Source organism: Xenopus tropicalis, chromosome 1 (assembly GCF_000004195.4).
Source record: "Xenopus tropicalis strain Nigerian chromosome 1, UCB_Xtro_10.0, whole genome shotgun sequence".
NCBI lineage: Eukaryota > Metazoa > Chordata > Amphibia > Anura > Pipidae > Xenopus > Xenopus tropicalis.
Window position 1 is genome coordinate 198,337,885 of NC_030677.2, and position 18,858 is coordinate 198,356,742.

Sequence of the window (18,858 nt, forward strand, 5' to 3'; positions counted from 1 at the left end):
ATTAAATTTTTTTACAAATTATATACAAAAATAGAATTAAATTTTTTACAAATTATATAGAAAAATAGAATTAAATTTTTTTACAAATTATATAGAAAAATAGAATTAAATTTTTTACAAATTATATAGAAAAATAGAATTAAATTTTTTTACAAATTATATAGAAAAATAGAATTCAATTTTTTACAAATTATATAGAAAAATAGAATTCAATTTTTTTACAAATTTTTTTACAAAATAGTAAAAAAATAAATAAATATAAACATTTATATAAAAATATAATCATCTTCATAGAAATGAAGACATTTGGCTTTGAACGTGTCTTCTTCCTCCGAGAAGATCGGGTCATCGTTAGTCAGCTGGGGATCTCTGAATTAGGAGGGAGAGGAGAGTTAAAGAGAAAATACAACCTCCGCAGGACACCAAGATAACTCCAACAAGCTGTTTCCCAAGACCCCTTATGCTAAGTGTATAATGCACCCCCTCCCTCCCTCCCTTTGTTCCATTTTTTCTTTTTATTTTTATAAAGGCAAACTCCTTACCTGGACTAAAGAATTCACAGGAACCCGGTTTTCAAGGCAGAAGAGCAGGACAATTCAACTGTTCTAATGCCTCTTCCAATGGGGTCCTGTGGGGTCGTGGGACACCAGCGCCCGGTAAGCGAAGGCGTACTAACTCCACTCGCTCTGGAACACTTATTTGAGGAGTGAATGGCGCCTGTATTTCTTGGCTCAGAAGGGCGTCCCAGTTAAATCCCTGTAAAACAGCAGGAATACTTTATTAGCACTATTTCGTTCTATTTATCTGTTATTTAACATATACAAATTCTATCCAATTCCAAGTGATACTGTATCTGCCCTGTGAAAGTGCGCAAGAGCTCACACAGGGAATAGAACTCGTGGATCTAAAAAGACCCCCCTGTTAATGGCTGCCACTTAGGAGGAGTAAAATATTCACATACCCTGAATAAAGAGCTTTCCATGACTTCTTTAGCGTCTGTTTTATGTGACCCGAGGCGAAGTTTGGCATCTTTTTTCAGCAGCTGCAAAGAGAAAAATGTATCATATTGAGGAGCATAAAGCAAACTCATGTAGGCAGGCGGGTGTGCCAGAAACCGGTACCGTATAGGCAGTGTGGGAGAAAAAATTGTACAAAAAGAAATTGCTCAATGAGAAACATTTGGCATTTTTGGAGTGCGCAGTAAAAAATAACGCCCCAAAGTTTATAAATGGAAGTGCCAATGTGAGCAAGATTACATTAACATTAGGGGGCAGTAAATGATCCCTGGACACGGTTGGACTGGGCTACCAGGACACCGGGAAAATACCCGGTGGGCCCCAGTGATCCAGGCCCGACCCTATTGCCGCTTCATCTGACCTCCGATGTCCTCCCCTGACGCGTTTTACATGTGCGCGTTCAGGGGAGGACGTCGGACAGGGGGCCCCTGCGGGGGAAGGGGGGTTAAAGGTGAACGGCAGGGGCCCCTGTGGGGGACGTGGTAGCCCCGGTGGGCCCTGCACCCCCCAGTCCGACCCTGTCCCTGGATTAAACATTCAAACAGCAGGCTGCAAAATCCCAACAGGTACTTACCCCTTGTAATGTGTCCTTGACACTTAAAAGCAGATCTGGAGGAATTTTCGGCTCTGTATGTATAATTTGGGCCGTCAGGAGCTGCTTGTCTGTTTCGTCGAAAGGAAACTACAAACAGAAAAAAATATTTGGTTTAAAAGCATGAAACAAAAAAATGGCAACAATATCAGTAATGGGGTACGGTCCTGTAATGCTGCACTTAATACATGAAGCTGTAGGCTCAGTCACCATTAAACCCAACCCCAACATGATGAGCAATGTAAATGGTTAGACTTAAGTACAGGAATAGGACCCGTTATCCAGAATGCTTGGGACCAAGGGTATTCCGGATAAGGGGTCATTCTGTAATTTGGATTTCTATACCTCAAGTCTACTAAAGAATCAATAAAACATTAATTAAACCCTATGGGATTGTTTTGCATCAAATAAGGATTATTTATATTTTAGTTGGGATCAAGTACAGGTACTGTTTTATTATTACAGAGAAAAAGGAATCATTTAACCATTAAATAAACCCAATAGGGCTGTTCTGTCCCCAATAAGGGGTAATTATATCTTAGTTGGGATCAAGTACATGTACTGTTTTATTATTATAGAGAAAAGGGAATCATTTAACCATGAAATAAACCCAATAGGGCTGTTCTGCCCCCAATAAGGGATAATTCTATCTTAGTTGGGATCAAGTACAGGTACTGTTTTATTATTATAGAGAAAAGGGAATCATTTAACCATGAAATAAACCCAATAGGGCTGTTCTGCCCCCAATAAGGGGTAATTATATCTTAGTTGGGATCAAGTACAGGTACTGTTTTATTATTACAGAGAAAAGGGAATCATTTAACCATTAAATAAACCCAATAAGGCTGTTCTGCCCCAATTAGGGGTAATTATATCTTAGTTGGGATCAAGTACAGGTACTGTTTTATTATTACAGAGAAAAGGGAATCATTTAACCATGAAATAAACCCAATAGGGCTGTTCTGCCCCCAATAAGGGGTAATTATATCTTAGTTGGGATCAAGTACAGGTACTGTTTTACTATTAAAGAGAAAAGGGGAATCATTTAACCATTAAATAAACCCAATAGGGCTGTTCTGCCCTAATAAGGGGTAATTATATCTTAGTTGGGATCAAGTACAGGTACTGTTTTATTATTAAAGAGAAAAGGGAATCATTTAACCATTAAATAAACCCAATAGGGCTGTTCTGCCCTAATAAGGGGTAATTATATCTTAGTTGGGATCAAGTACAGGTACTGTTTTATTATTAAAGAGAAAAGGGAATCATTTAACCATGAAATAAACCCAATAGGGCTGTTCTGCCCCCAATAAGGGGTAATGATATCTTAGTTGGGATCAAGTACAGGTACTGTTTTATTATTACAGAGAAAAAGGAAATCAGTTTTAAAATTCTGAATTATTTGATTATAATGGAGTCTATGGGAGCCGGGCATTCTGTAATTCGGAGCTTTCTCGATAACAGGTTTTCGGATAAGGGATCCCATACCTGTACTGGGAGTGGATGGGGTTCAGCTACACAGAGGGGATACTATAATGGGGCTTATACAGATAAGTCCACCTTTCATCCAGGTTGGACGCTAAATGTAATAAATGTAAAAAAATGTTGCAGTAACTGAGCTCCTATTATGTTCAGGCCAAGCAGTGATTCCCTGATTCAGTTAATAAATGGGCACTTACCTCGCCAATAGCCATTCTGTACAGGATCACTCCAAGAGCCCACCAGTCCACCGATCTGGTGTAGTTTAACTCAGTGAAAATTTCTGGAGCCTTATATGGTACAGTTCCACAGTTGCCCCAGATCTCGTCCCTGTAGCCAATTCCTTGAATACAAACAGAAACATTTCATTAGTAGATTTGTTGAGATCATTTATCTAATATAAAGATTAACTTGAAACCTGAACTATTGGTTTTATAAAAAATGAGGAACGTCACCGCCATGTTGGCGTGAAACAAAGAATCTGAGGGCAGGCTCTCATTAGTGAATTTGTATCTGCATGGTGACTGGAGTCTTTATGGGGCTTTAAACATGACTGTAACAATACTAATAATGCTGGATAATATACTCCTGCATTATCCATCTAGTGGGGCCACTATGCTGCGGACCCTGAGAAAGTGCCTACAATATAATGAACTCTATTAAGTATGAACATAAAGTTCTAATATGAACCCGTATGTCCAATGTCATTGTACGCAGCCATCTTACCTTCTATGCTAAGACCAAAGTCTGCTATTTTGGCATATCCTCGGCCATCCAGAAGGATGTTTTCTGGCTTTAAATCTCTGTATTGAGAGAACAGACACTGTTAGCCGGCCCAATTACCATATCAGACATTTCTAGGACTAAAGGAAATGCTCCACTTACCTATGAACAATCTTGTTTTCATGTAGGAACTTCAGCCCGAGGACAATGCAGGAGGAGAAGAACCTACAAGGGTCAAAAAGAGAAAAGTCACCTTTTTATGAATGCAATATTGATTTATCTATACGGGTAAAAACCGGTAGCAATTGTTGGGCCTAGGCCCTCACTAAGCCTTTGCTTTGTTTCATGGTAATGAAAGCACAACCATGGCAATAACATGTTCCTATATGCCCTCGCTTGATAAAGGGAAAGAAGCAACCGCCCATGTTCACTGTATTGATTGGACAGTAATTACAATACTATTTATGTGCAGTGTTATGGCTACTATAAGGCTATCACTTGTGTGACCCTCTATAAAAGCCCAGTAGTACTTACGTAGTTCTCTCCAGCGATATGGCACCTTGTTTCAGTTGGGACTCCAAGTCCCCTCCCTCAGCGTAATCCATAGCGAAGCAGATATGTTGTCTGGTTATGAAGGAGGAGAATAAACCGACAACAAAAGGATTCTGCTTTTGCTTTGCCATAAGAAGGATGCGCTGCTCCAGAAGAATGCTGCAAAATAAAGCCATGAAACGTTTATAGAAGAAAATGACATAGGTGGGACATCTGCACCATGAATGTAGTGAATGTAACGCCCATTTATACTAATGGCACTATAACACGTATACAAGTGCAAGCACAGAATATAGTGGCACCATCACCCACCCTGTGCCCAAATACACTAATCAGGCCCTTTGGTTGGTTCTAAGGTTTAGGGTGAAATCATTTCACTTTGACCAATGGGAGGTACTTGTTGCATATTTATAATTAGCCAATCCTACTAAATCCCTATAGTAATAATTAATTAGGGGCATAACTATCAATATCCCAACAACTTATCAATCAGTGGATTTTTTTTAATACAATTGTGGTTTTTTTCCTTGTGTATTTATAAACAATCATCAGTTCTGAACATCAGATCCCTACTGACTCAACTGCGTCATGGCAGTCGTTAGAAAGAATGGTTTTCTATGCAAAGTGTTGTTTTTTTATGATACATCTCAACAAGTAAAAGGATAAATTGTGATTATGAAAATCACCTCAGGGTGGCAGATTTACAATTTAAGTTTAAATAAATCTGTTAAAAATAAGCCAATGGCACTTTATGAGAGAATGTTATATCAATAATGGAATCTGTATATCTTCTGGAACAGATATAAAACATCTGCCTGTAGGAATGTTCCAGACTATACACACAAATACTTATTGTTTGCGGTTTCCCCATTTAACTGACCTTCTATATTTAAATATAGTTTTGACTGCAGCCTTTGGTTGAGTCTTGATGGCTACAATTCTCCTGGTTTCTCTGTGTTGTGCCCGATATACCTGAAATAAGAGAGAGACCCCCATTATTATGCCTTTGTTCCAATAACCCCCCACCCCATATCTAGGGGGCCAGTAACTCACCTGGCCAAAAGCACCAGCACCCAGTTCACATTGTAGTTTGAAATCAGCCATAGTTGTCTGATTCCTGAGAGAAAACAAGAATGAAATATAATCTCAGTTACTTTATGGTTGACCTGTGTGTGTCAGGCAAACCAGAAGATAGAAAGATAGAACAAATCTTTATTACATCTTAGATACAGGCCCGCATCTATTTTCTTAATGCATGTGCCCCTGACGAAGGCCCCTCCCTGTGAGGATGAAACGCGTTGGGTTTTTGTATCTAAGATGTAGTAAAGGCTTTTCTATTTTACCATTAACAACCTCAGTATCAAAACAGAAACCCAATATCCTACCTTGCGTCCACCTTTACGTGGTTTAGTGCCCTATCAATCTCTCTGATTATTTCACAGTAACAATTTCTAGCCTAGAGAAGGAGATGAAACACCATTAATTCAGTCTCACTTGGGCTAATGATACCATACAGTGTAGTCTAATCTTACGTATATCTCTATAAAGGATATTATGTGCCATAATCATTCTTATAGTATATTATTTTACTGCATTTATACACAATACCCTATAAACCCAAATCTAACAAAATCTCACCAGTTCCAGCTTAGAAGGAGATAAACTCTTATCAGAGAAGTAATCACTTGCATCAGTATATTTGGAACTTGGAGCAGTGAACTCGGAATGCGGATCAGTATAGTGATCACTTGCACTAGCATAATGAGAACTTGGATCAGTGTAGTAATTCAGTGGTTCCACACAGCTTAAATATAAGCTCGCAGATTTCTCATCCTTTGCGGGAACATTCTGAGCAATATCCTCCCCGTCAGGAATCACTTCAACATTCTGCGGCATCTCTTCATCATCCTTCTCTCTCTTTGGAATCAAAGTATTTCCAAAATCTGAGGAAGGATCACGAGGAATACTTGGAGACTCTGGAAAGATTAAAAATATAAAATTATCTTTTAAAAAGTCACCTTTTTAGTCATATGGGGGTCTCTGTGGGTTTATTGGGCATATATGTCCTTGGTTCTGTACCTGTAAGGATCTCAATTGGTTTCTCCTTCAGTAGCTCCTTTTCCTCGAGGATCATCTCTGTGTTGCTTACTTCCTGCACAATTTCTGAACATTTCTATAGAAAGCCAAATGATAAACTCATGATTAAAAGGCAAAGAATGAATCAGAAACTGATGCTGAAAATTCAGGAGATATTTCTCTGCCAGGAAAGTCAAGGCCGTAGCATTGTTAGTACTAAAGCCGCCCCAATGAGACAGGGGAGCTTGCATTGCACTGAATGTTACTTGCCTGTAGCACCAGCACCTTTTTGTGTAATATATACAAATGCTAGCGCAGCGCATAAAATAAAGCCCTGTTTTACTGTGCCCAGTGGGCAGAGGTCATGGGCAGGGGCGGGAAGGCAAGATTTTTTAGGGGTGGCAACTAGTTACGCCACTGCCCTTAAAGTGATACTGACACAAAAAAATTACTTTGTAAATTATGAATCTACATAAAAAGTAACCTATAGGTCATGTTGATCATTTTTCCCTGGTAGGGCTGCTTATGTAAGTAATTGTCACTTGAAGTTCCTAAACCCGACTGTTTTGTCAACCTAACTGTCCCTTCTCAGCCTGTCAGTTATAGCTTCTAATGCTAACAGCCTACTGCTGCACAAATATGGCAGCCCCCTCATAGAGGAACATGGGGGATCAGATAGGGAATGTAAAAGTATCAGGAAATACTTTTATAGCAAAATTATAAAGCTCCTGCAAAGACAGTGTTATGATAGAAATAAAAAAAAAGTTTCATTTCTGGTGTCAGTGTCTCTTTAAGCCAAATATATTAGGGGCGGTGCTTCAGGCAGAACATTTACAATACAATAACTAATCTCAAAATCCTGTGGCCTAAATGAAACACCTTAAAACAGGATACAAATGTACAAATACTATATTGGTCAAAAAGGGGAGAAGAGCCTAAATATGCAGAATATGCTCCACCTTCTCCACTAGGTTGGACGCACATTTAAGAAGCACTACAGCCTATAGTAACCCAACATAGCTGAGAGAACATTCTTTCCATGTGCTGCTGAGAGAGAACATGAACCAACAGCCAGTGACACTCAAGCCTAAACTCAGAGAGAGATGGTGGAACGTTCCACCTTACCTTCTTTTTACATTGACAGAGGTTCCTAATTGATTTGCAGAGGCGTCGAAGTATTCCTTTCTTCGCGCTTGCTTCTATAGTGGAAAATATAGATTAAAATACATTGAGATGATACAGAAACAAATACAATCACTTTCTAATACTGCCTGGCTGCTCTGATTGGTTAATCAGGAGGCCAAGCCGAGCAGTAGACCTATGAAATCAGGAGAATGTGGAAGAAGTCTATAGACTTTTCACCATAGGAGGAGGACTAGATCCTTAAATAATCATGTGTGAGGGAGGGCATTTATATGGAGTGCTAATGGTTTCTCCTGCTTTAGTACAAGTAGAGGTTGGTCTCTAGGTTTTAGGGATATTTGCCAAATTGGTAAATGACTGAATGCTGTTACATGATCCCCCATAAGCACCCCCTTCAGTTCTACCAACTTGTTCCCCATTGCTATAATATAACCTTGGGTTCCATATTACTTGTGCATATAAGAAGGCTGTGTGTTTCGTTAACCCTGTGAGCTGTGACTAAGGACAAAACAACAAAGTAACGCAGCCGATCCCTCAAATTCAAATACCTGCAGGTTTTTCAGCTTTCAGGTTCGAAGCAGATGAGATGTCTGTCTCTGTCTTTTGCAGAGGAATAGAAAAGACACTTCTGCTTTTAGGTTCCTGTGGGGGGGAAAGATTTTCACAAACACCATTAAAAAAATAAAACCTCCAAATATAAATATATAGATAAATACACATATAGCCTTAAAAACAGAGCTCAGTGATGTCAGCGGGTATAATTATTGCTTGTTGATGTCACTTATGGCTAGGGTTGTCACCTTAACCCTTTAATATCAGTCACATATTGAACCCACATCCTGCATGCCTAATAAGCAATTAAGTTAGATACATGCTGCATGGCTACATATAAATCAGTTCAGTCTGCAGCATGCATCTAAATGAATTGCTAATTAGCCATGCATGATGTCGTATCAATATGTGACTGGTATTTTATAAGGGGTGAGGTGACAACCCTACTTGTGACACAGGCACAGGACTCATTGAAACCCATATGTTATAATAATATAATGATAAATAATGCACCCCCCTAACAGTGTCCAATATACATGAGCAGCTCCTCCCAGTCAGTCCCAGTCCTTCCCAACTCATCCCAGTCAGTCCCAGTCCTTCCCAACTCATCCCAGTGAGTCCCAGTCCTTCCCAACTCATCCCAGTAAGTCCTGGTCCATCCCACTAAAGTCAATACCAGAGGAAGACATTGGGGCCTTACCTTATTTTTAAGTTTAAAAAAGTTGGTAAATATTTTTCGCATTCGGTCACCCATGCTGCAGCTCCTGTAACAGAAAATAGAGATTTAATTTGAGTTTATGCTAAAATAGAAAGGAACCAGAGATTATTGTTAATTCTATGCAATTGTGTGTTTATTTTTAATTGTCAGTGCATCATTCCTATCAGTGCCTGCCCCATGGAGCTTTCAATCTAAATACAAGAACATACAGGCATGGGACCTGTTATCCAGAATGCTTAGGGCCTGAGGTTTTGGATTTGGATCTCCATACCTTAAGTCTGCTAAAAAATCATTAAAACATGAAATAAACCCAATAGGAGGTAATAATATCTTAGTTGGGATCAAGTACAGGTACTGTTTTATTATTACAGAGAAAAGGGAATCATTTAACCATTAAATAAACCCAATAGGGCTGTTCTGCCCCAATAAGGGGTAATTATATCTTAGTTGGGATCAAGTACAGGTACTGTTTTATTATTACAGAGAAAAGGGAATCATTTAACCATTAAATAAACCCAATAGGGCTGTTCTGCCCCAATAAGGGGTAATTATATCTTAGTTGGGATCAAGTACAGGTACTGTTTTATTATTACAGAGAAAAGGGAATCATTTAACCATTAAATAAACCCAATAGGGCTGTTCTGCCCCAATAAGGGGTAATTATATCTTAGTTGGGATCAAGTACAGGTACTGTTTTATTATTACAGAGAAAAGGGAATCATTTAACCAATAAATAAACCCAATAGGGCTGTTCTGCCCCCAATAAGGGGTAATTATATCTTAGTTGGGATCAAGTACAGGTACTGTTTTATTATTACAGAGAAAAGGGAATCATTTAACCATGAAATAAACCCAATAGGGCTGTTCTGCCCCAATAAGGGGTAATTATATCTTAGTTGGGATCAAGTACAGGTACTGTTTTATTATTACAGAGAAAAGGGAATCATTTAACCATTAAATAAACCCAATAGGGCTGTTCTGCCCCAATAAGGGGTAATTATATCTTAGTTGGGATCAAGTACAGGTACTGTTTTATTATTACAGAGAAAAGGGAATCATTTAACCATGAAATAAACCCAATAGGGCTGTTCTGCCCCCAATAAGGGGTAATTATATCTTAGTTGGGATCAAGTACAGGTACTGTTTTATTATTACAGAGAAAAGGGAATCATTTAACCATGAAATAAACCCAATAGGGCTGTTCTGCCCCCAATAAGGGGTATTTATATCTTAGTTGGGATCAAGTACAGGTACTGTTTTATTATTACAGAGAAAAGGGAATCATTTAACCATGAAATAAACCCAATAGGGCTGTTCTGCCCCCAATAAGGGGTAATTATATCTTACTTTCTGGATAACAGGTTTCTCTATAAGGGATCCTATACCTGTACTAAATTTTATACTTATACACTTATGCCTCTGATTTATCCTACAGACTATAAACTCCTACACTACTTTGTGGCACTGTAAAACCTATTACTATATTATATATATATATAAAAGTTCCTATCAAAATAGTCACAGTCTTGTCAAATAAATCGCCGTTGCATCAAGAAAAAAGTCACAGTCGCGTGTTTGACACGTTGTAATCTCTATAGTTACACAGACGGCCCATTCCAGGCCTACAGCCCCAGGCTCACACCCTATTCCCTCTATATATCTGAATGATAAAACCAATTGGCTGACTTACAGATATGGAGCCGAGCGAGGATGCGCCGAAGCAATTCGATGGTAAAGGCTTAAAGCCTAAAGGTGTTAAAGTGGCTTTAAGGAGGCAAAAACAGCTGATTAGGAGAGAGCAGCTCCCAGGGGATCTGCCCTGCAACCCAACCAGCTCAGCTCTGACACTCGCTTGGCAGGGAAGCTGCACAAACTTCGCTGCCCATTGTGACATCACAATGTTCTGTTTGTTTGTTATGATGCAGCCTGAAAGGTTATTACAGGGCGTATTGTTCTGCTGCTCAGCTCGTATTCATACAGATAGGGACTGAGTCCCACAGGCATTTTAAAAAGTCAGTGAAATAAAAAAAAAATTGCAGTTGTGTCAAAAAAGTCGCAGTCAAATAAATTGTGGTGACTTCAAAAAAAGTTGTGGTCAGTTAACCCTAGGGTTGCTGAATTGCTGGTTGCCTGTTAATAGCAGTTTAAAAGTGCAAATATCTGTAAAAAAAAAAAAGTCCTCCGGGTATGGTTACAGCAAGTTATTAGTGGGGCTTGTGAAGCAAAGCATCCCTATTGTTATCTCACAGGCTTATTTTTCTTCTTCTTCTTCTTATTCTTCCGTACAAAAGTTCGGCGCGTAACTAGTCCCGCACCGTTTGTCGTACACCCATGATTAGAAACGTGAAATTTACCACATTTGAAGAGGTTTGCAACCTGTGTCAGAAGATACCCAAGGGTATAAGTTTTACCCCCGGGGCAAGAGAGGTCCCCAAATTTGCCCCATTGACTTATAATGGGGATTTGGCAAATAACTAGTTTGTCGTAGACCCATGAATGAGGTGTCAAACCGTGCGGCTTATTCGGGAATGGGGTGCAATGGCTGATCTGAAGGGTGGGCGGTTAGTTGCCCCCGCAGGGGGCAATTAACCGGGCCAGAAATCCCATTGACTTAACATGGAGGCAAACTTTGACGGATTGTAGCGCAAAGAGGGATATTTTTAGAAACGTGAAATTTACCACATTTGAAGAGGTTTGCAACCTGTGTCAGAAGATACCCCACACAAGGGTATAAGTTTTACCCTGGGGCAAGACAGGTCCCCAAATTTGCCCCATTGACTTATAATGGGGATTTTGGCGAATAACTAGTTTGTCGTAGACCCATGAATGAGGTTTCAAACCATGTGGCTTATTCGGGAATAACTATGACTTTTCTGAGAGGTGGGCAGTTAATTGCCCCAGTAGGGGGCAATTAACCACCGTTTGTCGTAGACCCATGAATGAGGTGTCAAACCGCGTGGCTTATTCAGGAATGGGGTGCTATGACTTTTCTGAGGGGTGGGCTGTTAATTGCCCCAGCAGGGGCAATTAACCACCCTTTGTCGTAGACCCATGAATGAGGTGTCAAACCGTGCGGCTTAGTCGGGAATAGGGTGCTATGACTTTTCTGAGGGGTGGGCGGTTAATTGCCCCCACCACCGTTTGTTGTAGACCCATGAATGAGGTGTCAAACCATGCGGTTTATTCGGGAATGGGGTGCTATGACTTTTCTGAGGGGTGGGAGATTAATTGCCCAGCAGGGGGCAATTAATCACCGTTTGTCGTAGACCCATGAATGAGGTGTCAAACCATGCGGCTTATTAGGGAATGGGGCGCTATGACTTTTCTGAGGGGTGGGCGGTTAATTGCCCCAGCAGGGGCAATTAACCACCGTTTGTCGTAGACCCATGAATGAGGTGTCAAACCGTGCGGCTTATTCGGGAATGGGGTGCTATGACTTTTCTGAGGGGTGGGATATTAATTGCCCCAGGAGGGGCAATAAACCACCGTTTGTCGTAGACCCATGAATAAGGTGTCAAACCGTGCGGCTTATTCGGGAATGGGGTGCTATGACTTTTTTGAGGGGTGGGCGGTTAATTGCCCCAGCAGGGGCAATTAACCACCGTTTGTCGTAGACCCATGAATGAGGTGTCAAACCGTGCGGCTTATTCGGGAATGGGGAACTATGACTTTCTGAGGGGTGGGAGATTAATTGCTCCAGCAGGGGCAATTAACTACCGTTTGTCGTAGACCCATGAATGAGGTGTCAAACCGTGCGGCTTATTCGGGAATGGGGTGCTATGACTTTTCCGAGGGGTGGGAGATTAATTGCCCTAGCAGGGGGCAATTAACCGCCGTTTGTCGTAGACCCATGAATGAGGTGTCAAACCGTGCGGCTTATTCTGGAATGGGGTGTTATGACTTTTCTGAGGGGTGGGCAGTTTATTGCCCCAGCAGGGGCAATAAACCATCGTTTGTCGTAGACCCATGAATGAGGTGTCAAACAATGCGGCTTATTCGGGAATGGGGTGCTTTGCTTTGAGGGGTGGGCGGTTAATTGCCCCAGCAGGGGCAATTAACCATTGTTTGTCGTAGACCCATGAATGAGGTGTCAAACCGTGCGGCTTATTCGGAATTGGGGTACTATGACTTTTCTGAGGGGTGGCCGGTTAATTGCCCCAGCAGGGCAAAAGTTCGGCGCGTAACCAGCAGGGGGCAATTAACCACCGTTTGTTGTAGACCCATGAATGAGGTGTAAAACCATGCGGCTTATTCGGGAATGGGGTGCTATGACTTTTCTGAGGGGTGGGCAGTTAATTGCCCCTGAAGGGGGCAATTAACCACCGTTTGTCGTAGACCCATGAATGAGGTGTCAAATTGTGTGGCCTATTCGGGAATGGGGTGCTATGACTTTTCTGAGGGGTGGGCGGTTAATTGCCCCAGCAGGGGGCAATTAACCACCGTTTGTCGTAGCCCCATGATTGAGGTGTCAAATCATGCGGCCTATTCGAGAAAGGGGTGCTATGACTTTTCTGAGGGGTGGGCGGCTAATTGCCCCAGCAGGGGGGCAATTAACCACCGTTTGTCGTAGACCCATGAGTGAGGTGTCAAATCGTGCGGCTTATTCGGGAATGGGGTGCTATGACTTTTCTGACGGGTGGGCGGTTAATTGCCCCAGAAGACAATTGACTTTTCTGAGGGGTGGCATTTAACCACCATTTGTCGTAGACCCATGAGTGAGGTGTCAAATCATGCAGCCTATTCGGGAATGGTTTGCTATGACTTTTCTGAGGGGGGGGCGGTTAATTGCCCAGTAGGGGGCAATTAACAACCGTTTGTCGTAGACCCATGAGTGAGGTGTCAAACCATGCGGCTTATTCAGTAATGGATGCTATGACTTTTCTGAGGGGTGGGCAGTTAATTGCCCCAGCAGGGGGCTTATTCGGGAATGGGGTGCTATGACTTTTCTGAGGGGTGGGTGTTAATGGCCCCAGCAGGGGGCCATTACCACCGTTTGTCGTAGACCCCATGAGTGAGGTGTCAAACCGTGCGGCTTATTCGTGAATGGGGTGGTGCAATGACTTTTCTGAGGGTGGGCGGTTAATTGCCCCCAGCAGGTGGCAATTAACCACCATTTGTCGTAGACCCATGAGTGAGGTGTCAAATCATGTGGCCTAATCGGGAATGGGGTACTATGACTTTTCTGAGGGGGGGCGGTTAATTGCCCCAGCAGGGGGGCAATTAACAACCGTTTGTCATAGACCCATGAATGAAGTGTGAAACTGTGCAGCTCATTCGGGAATGGGGTGCTTTGACTTTTCTGAGGGGTGGGCAGTTAATTGCATCCACAGGGGGCAATTAACCACCGTTTGTCGTAGACCCATTAGTGAGGTGTAAAACCATGCGGCTTATTCGGGAATGGGGTGCCTATGACTTTTCTGAGGGGTGGGCAGTTAATTGCCCCAGCAGGGGGCAATTAACCACCGTTTGTCGTAGACCTATAAGTGAGGTGTCAGATCAATGCGGCCTATTCGGGAATGGGGTGCTATGACTTTTCTGAGGGGTGGGCAGTTAATTGCCCCAGCAGGGGGAAATAACCACCATTTGTCGTAGACCCATGAAGTGAGGTTTCAAACCATGCGGCTTATTCGGGAATGGGGTGCTATGACTTTTCTGAGGGGTGGGCGGTTAATTGCCCCAGCAGGGGGCTTATTCGGGAATGGGGTGCTATGACTTTTCTGAGGGTGGGTGGTTAATGGCCCCAGCAGGGGGCAATTAACCACTGTTTGTTCGTCGACCCATTCATGAGGTGTCAAACTGTGCGGCTTATTCGGGAATGGGGTGATATGACCTTTCTGGGGGTGGGAGGTTAATTGCCCCAGCAGGGGGCAAGATGGAGGACAAGATGGAGACAGTGGAGGACAAGATGGAGACAGTAGGGCAAGATGGAGACAGTAGGACAAGATGGACACAGTAGGACAAGATGGAGACTGTAGGGCCAGATGGAGACAGTAGGGCAAGATGGAGACTGGTAGGGCAAGATGGAGACAGTAGGACAAGATGTTGACAGTAGAGCAAGATGGAGACAGTAGGGCAAGATGGAGACTGTAGGGCAAAGATGGAGACAGTAGAGCAAGATGGAGACAGTAGGACAAGATGGAGACAGTAGGGCAAAGATGGAGACAGTAGGGAAAGATGGAGACAGTAGGGAAGATGGAAACAGCAGGGTAAGTTAGAGACAGCAGGACAAGATCACCAACGAAAATAATTTCAAAGTTTAATTCCCTGCCCCCCAGGAGCCACAATAACCACAAAATCAAAGGACAGAGAATCTGGAGGGAAGACAAAGCAAGTGGGTCTGATGGGAGATTTAGTTCTACGTTTAGGGAATGTGGCGCGTGTAGGTGCTTACTTGGGCCCAGGCTTTGTGGGGCCCCTCACACTAGCTGTTAAATAGAAAGATATTAGGGTTACATCTTCCAGCCCCTCTTGGCAACCAGACAGCTATTGCTACTACTAAACATACATGGAGCAATCTATGCCCAATTTGACGCAATCTGGCCTAATCCAATCATTTATGGCCCATAATCCTTATAGTGGGATATGAATGGACAATGGAGCCCTAAACCATCTGACAGATATCTGGCCAATGCCCAATCACTTTCCAATCGTTTCAGGTTGTTTAGTGATAGTTATTTACATGGAATTGCCCCTATTTAGTGGCATTCTGCCCCTTGGCACAGTTGTTTCCGTCAGACAAATTAAGGCGGCCATACACGGGCAGATTAAGAGGCAAATCTGCCTGTGTATGGGCTCTCCCAAACAGGCCTACGCCAACCAAACATCTGCCCTACAATTGCCCAGATATCAACCAGGCAGGTTTGATTTCCCTGTTGGATCCAACGATTTTTTCGAAAATAACGCCCATAATTCTTGATTTATTAACATTTAGTTAATTTTTTTTGCTAGAAAAAAAAATTGTCAGGTTTGATCTGTCGAGGGCAACTGAGACCTATGAAGCCTTAGAATAACAGAGGAGCAGACTAGTCAGTGACAGCCTGTCCATCACACATTTTAAAGGGGAAGTTAATCCCCTCACTGGTTTTTATTTCACACATTTTCAAGGGGAAGTTAACCCCCTCACTGGTTTTTATTTCACACATTTTCAAGGGGAAGTTAATCCCCCTCACTGGTTTCTATTCACACATTTTCAAGGGGAAATTAATCCCCCTCACTGGTTTTTATTTCACACATTTTCAAGGGGAAGTTAATCCCCCTCACTGCTTTTTATTTCACACATTTTAAAGGGGAAGTTAATCCCAACATTCAACCAGTTTCAAGTGAAACAAAAGCAACGTCCATTTAAACTACGGATGCACCGAACCCACTTTTTTGTGTTCTGCCGAACCCGCCCTAATGGATTCTAGCGAATCCCGAACCGAATCAGAATCTAAATTAGCATATGCTAATTAGGAAGGGTTAAGAGTTGCCGCGACGCTGAGCACCTGTCTAAAAATTTCCCCCCTAAATTTTAACCCTTTCCGAATGCTAATTAGCATATGCTAATTTATGCTACTTAGGGTTCTGATTCAGTTCGGCCGGGACCGTGGATTCGGCTAAAACCAAATCCATCAAAAAAAGGCTGGATTCGGCCAGAATCCCCAACCGAATCTGGGATTCGCTGCATCCCTAGTTTAAACTCAAAGTTTTAACAATAATTAATGGTTCTCAGCCCGATACCCAGCCAACCCGGTCAGTATTCAATGTAATCTCATTTGGTACCACTAGATGGCAGTATAAAATACATTTGTTGGTTCAAGAATAAAAAAAGGTTAAATGGCAGAGGGAATTATTTGCTGTGTAACAGTGTCATTTAGAAATAAAAAGTATCCCATAAATATCAGGGCAAGGATTTGAGTTTTGGGCAAACTGTAGGTTCATTTTATACAAAAATACCTGAATATTAAAATTATAGTTCAACAATTGGTTCAGTATTTGCTGAATATTTTGTGGAGAATTTGGCCAATTGTTTACCTTGTGGATGTGCTGTATCGCTGTTAAAGGGTAAGTCCACCTTCTAGTGTGTTTATCCAATCGAGTCGGCGGTGACTTTCATACTCGGCGAGGGGGAGGGGCTGTGAGATGAGAAAAATGTGAGAAAAAGGTCCCATTCGACAGATGGAAAACACAAAATAACAATTTCACATTTTGCAAAAGATAAAGCGCAGGAGGGGCAGTCATAGGCGGAGGGTTGTTTGGGAAGGCTAAAGATGGGCCCTACACAGACTGGCCTAAAGCTAATGGGGGCCTTAGGGGATTTGCTGGTGATGTAAAAAAGAACATCCATGCTATCTCTTGGGGTTCCCACTGACTCCCAGGGATACTGAGCAAAAGTGCGGGTGGAGGTGCTTTATTCACCCTTAAATGCTTAGGATACATGCACTTCTGTGAGGGGTTCTCTATCCATTTGTGTTTGGGATCAGTTGGCTTCATTTTATTTTAGTTTGTCTTATAACAAGATAGGTAGTGGGTACTGACACACCAGGCACATTATATACAGTGAGTCTGTAGGTACAAACCCGGCACATTATATACAGTGAGTCTGTAGGTACAAACCCGGCACATTATATACAGTGAGTCTGTGGGTACAAACCCGGCACATTATATACAGTGAGTCTGTGGGTACAAACCCGGCACATTATATACAGTGAGTCTGTAGGTACAAACCCGGCACATTATATACAGTAAGTCTGTAGGTACAAACCCGGCACATTATATACAGTGAGTCTGTGGGTACAAACCCGGCACATTATATACAGTGAGTCTGTGGGTACAAACCCGGCAAATTTTATACAGTGAGTCTGTAGGTACAAACCCGGCACATTATATACAGTGAGTCTGTAGGTACAAACCCGGCAAATTTTATACAGTGAGTCTGTAGGTACAAACCCGGCACATTATATACAGTGAGTCTGTAGGTAAAACCCAGCACATTATATACAGTGAGTCTGTGGGTACAAACCCGGCACATTATATACAGTGAGTCTGTAGGTACAAACCCGGCACATTATATACAGTGAGTCTGTAGGTACAAACCCGGCACATTACATACAGTGAGTCTGTAGGTACAAACCCGGCACATTATATACAGTGAGTCTGTGGGTACAAACCCGGCACATTATATACAGTGAGTCTGTGGGTACAAACCCGGCAAATTTTATACAGTGAGTCTGTAGGTACAAACCCGGCACATTATATACAGTGAGTCTGTAGGTACAAACCCAGCACATTATATACAGTGAGTCTGTGGGTACAAACCCGGCACATTATATACAGTGAGTCTGTAGGTACAAACCCGGCACATTATATACAGTGAGTCTGTAGGTACAAACCCGGCACATTATATACAGTGAGTCTGTAGGTACAAACCCGGCACATTATATACAGTGAGTCTGTGGGTACAAACCCGGCACATTATATACAGTGAGTCTGTAGGTACAAACCCGGCACATTATATACAGTGAGTCTGTAGGTACAAACCCGGCACATTATATACAGTGAGTCTGGGAGTAGGTACAAACCCGGCACATTATATACAGTGAGTCTGTAGGTACATAGTACCTGTGGGAGGCACATTATATACAGTGAGGCGCAGTGTGTGGGAGTGGGAGGATACAGTATAGTACCTGTGGGAGTGGGAGGATACAGTAAAGTACCTGTGGGAGTGGGAGGATACAGTATAGTACCTGTGGGAGTGGGGGATACAGTATAGTACCTGTGGAGTGGAGGATACAGTATAGTACCCGTGTGGAGTGGGGGATACAGTATAGTACCTGTGGGAGTGATAAAGTATAGTACCTGTGGGAGGATACAGTATAGTACCTGTGTGGGGTAGTGGAGGATACAGTATAGTACCTGTGGGAGTGGGCAGGAGTGGGAGTATACAGTATAGTACCTGTGGGAGGAGGATACATATAGTACCTGTGTGGAGTATACAGTATAGTACCAGTGATACAGAGAGTGGCAGT

General features: G+C 42.2%; 1 protein-coding gene across 2 annotated transcripts; it reads right to left on the reverse strand.

The window, feature by feature from the left end:
• Window positions 1-203: 203 nt before the first annotated feature.
• On the reverse strand, window positions 204-16,935 carry LOC116408002 (serine/threonine-protein kinase N1-like). Of its 2 annotated transcripts, none has more exons than XM_031894626.1 (17): window positions 16,865-16,935; window positions 8,834-8,897; window positions 8,130-8,223; window positions 7,564-7,637; window positions 6,442-6,535; window positions 6,001-6,338; window positions 5,748-5,818; window positions 5,416-5,479; window positions 5,243-5,334; window positions 4,345-4,521; window positions 3,973-4,035; window positions 3,814-3,890; window positions 3,288-3,430; window positions 1,591-1,698; window positions 962-1,042; window positions 543-756; window positions 204-369 (listed from the first exon to the last, which is right to left on the reverse strand). In XM_031894626.1, the coding sequence occupies exons 2-16, from the start codon at window positions 8,885-8,887 to the stop codon at window positions 574-576; spliced, it is 1,713 nt and encodes a 570-aa protein (XP_031750486.1). In that variant the 5' UTR covers window positions 8,888-8,897; window positions 16,865-16,935; the 3' UTR covers window positions 204-369; window positions 543-573. The 2 variants fall into 2 exon arrangements, with proteins under 2 accessions (XP_031750486.1, XP_031750479.1); XM_031894619.1 differs by lacking the exon at window positions 16,865-16,935 and adding an exon at window positions 10,542-10,696.
• Between the last annotated feature and the right edge of the window lie 1,923 nt (window positions 16,936-18,858).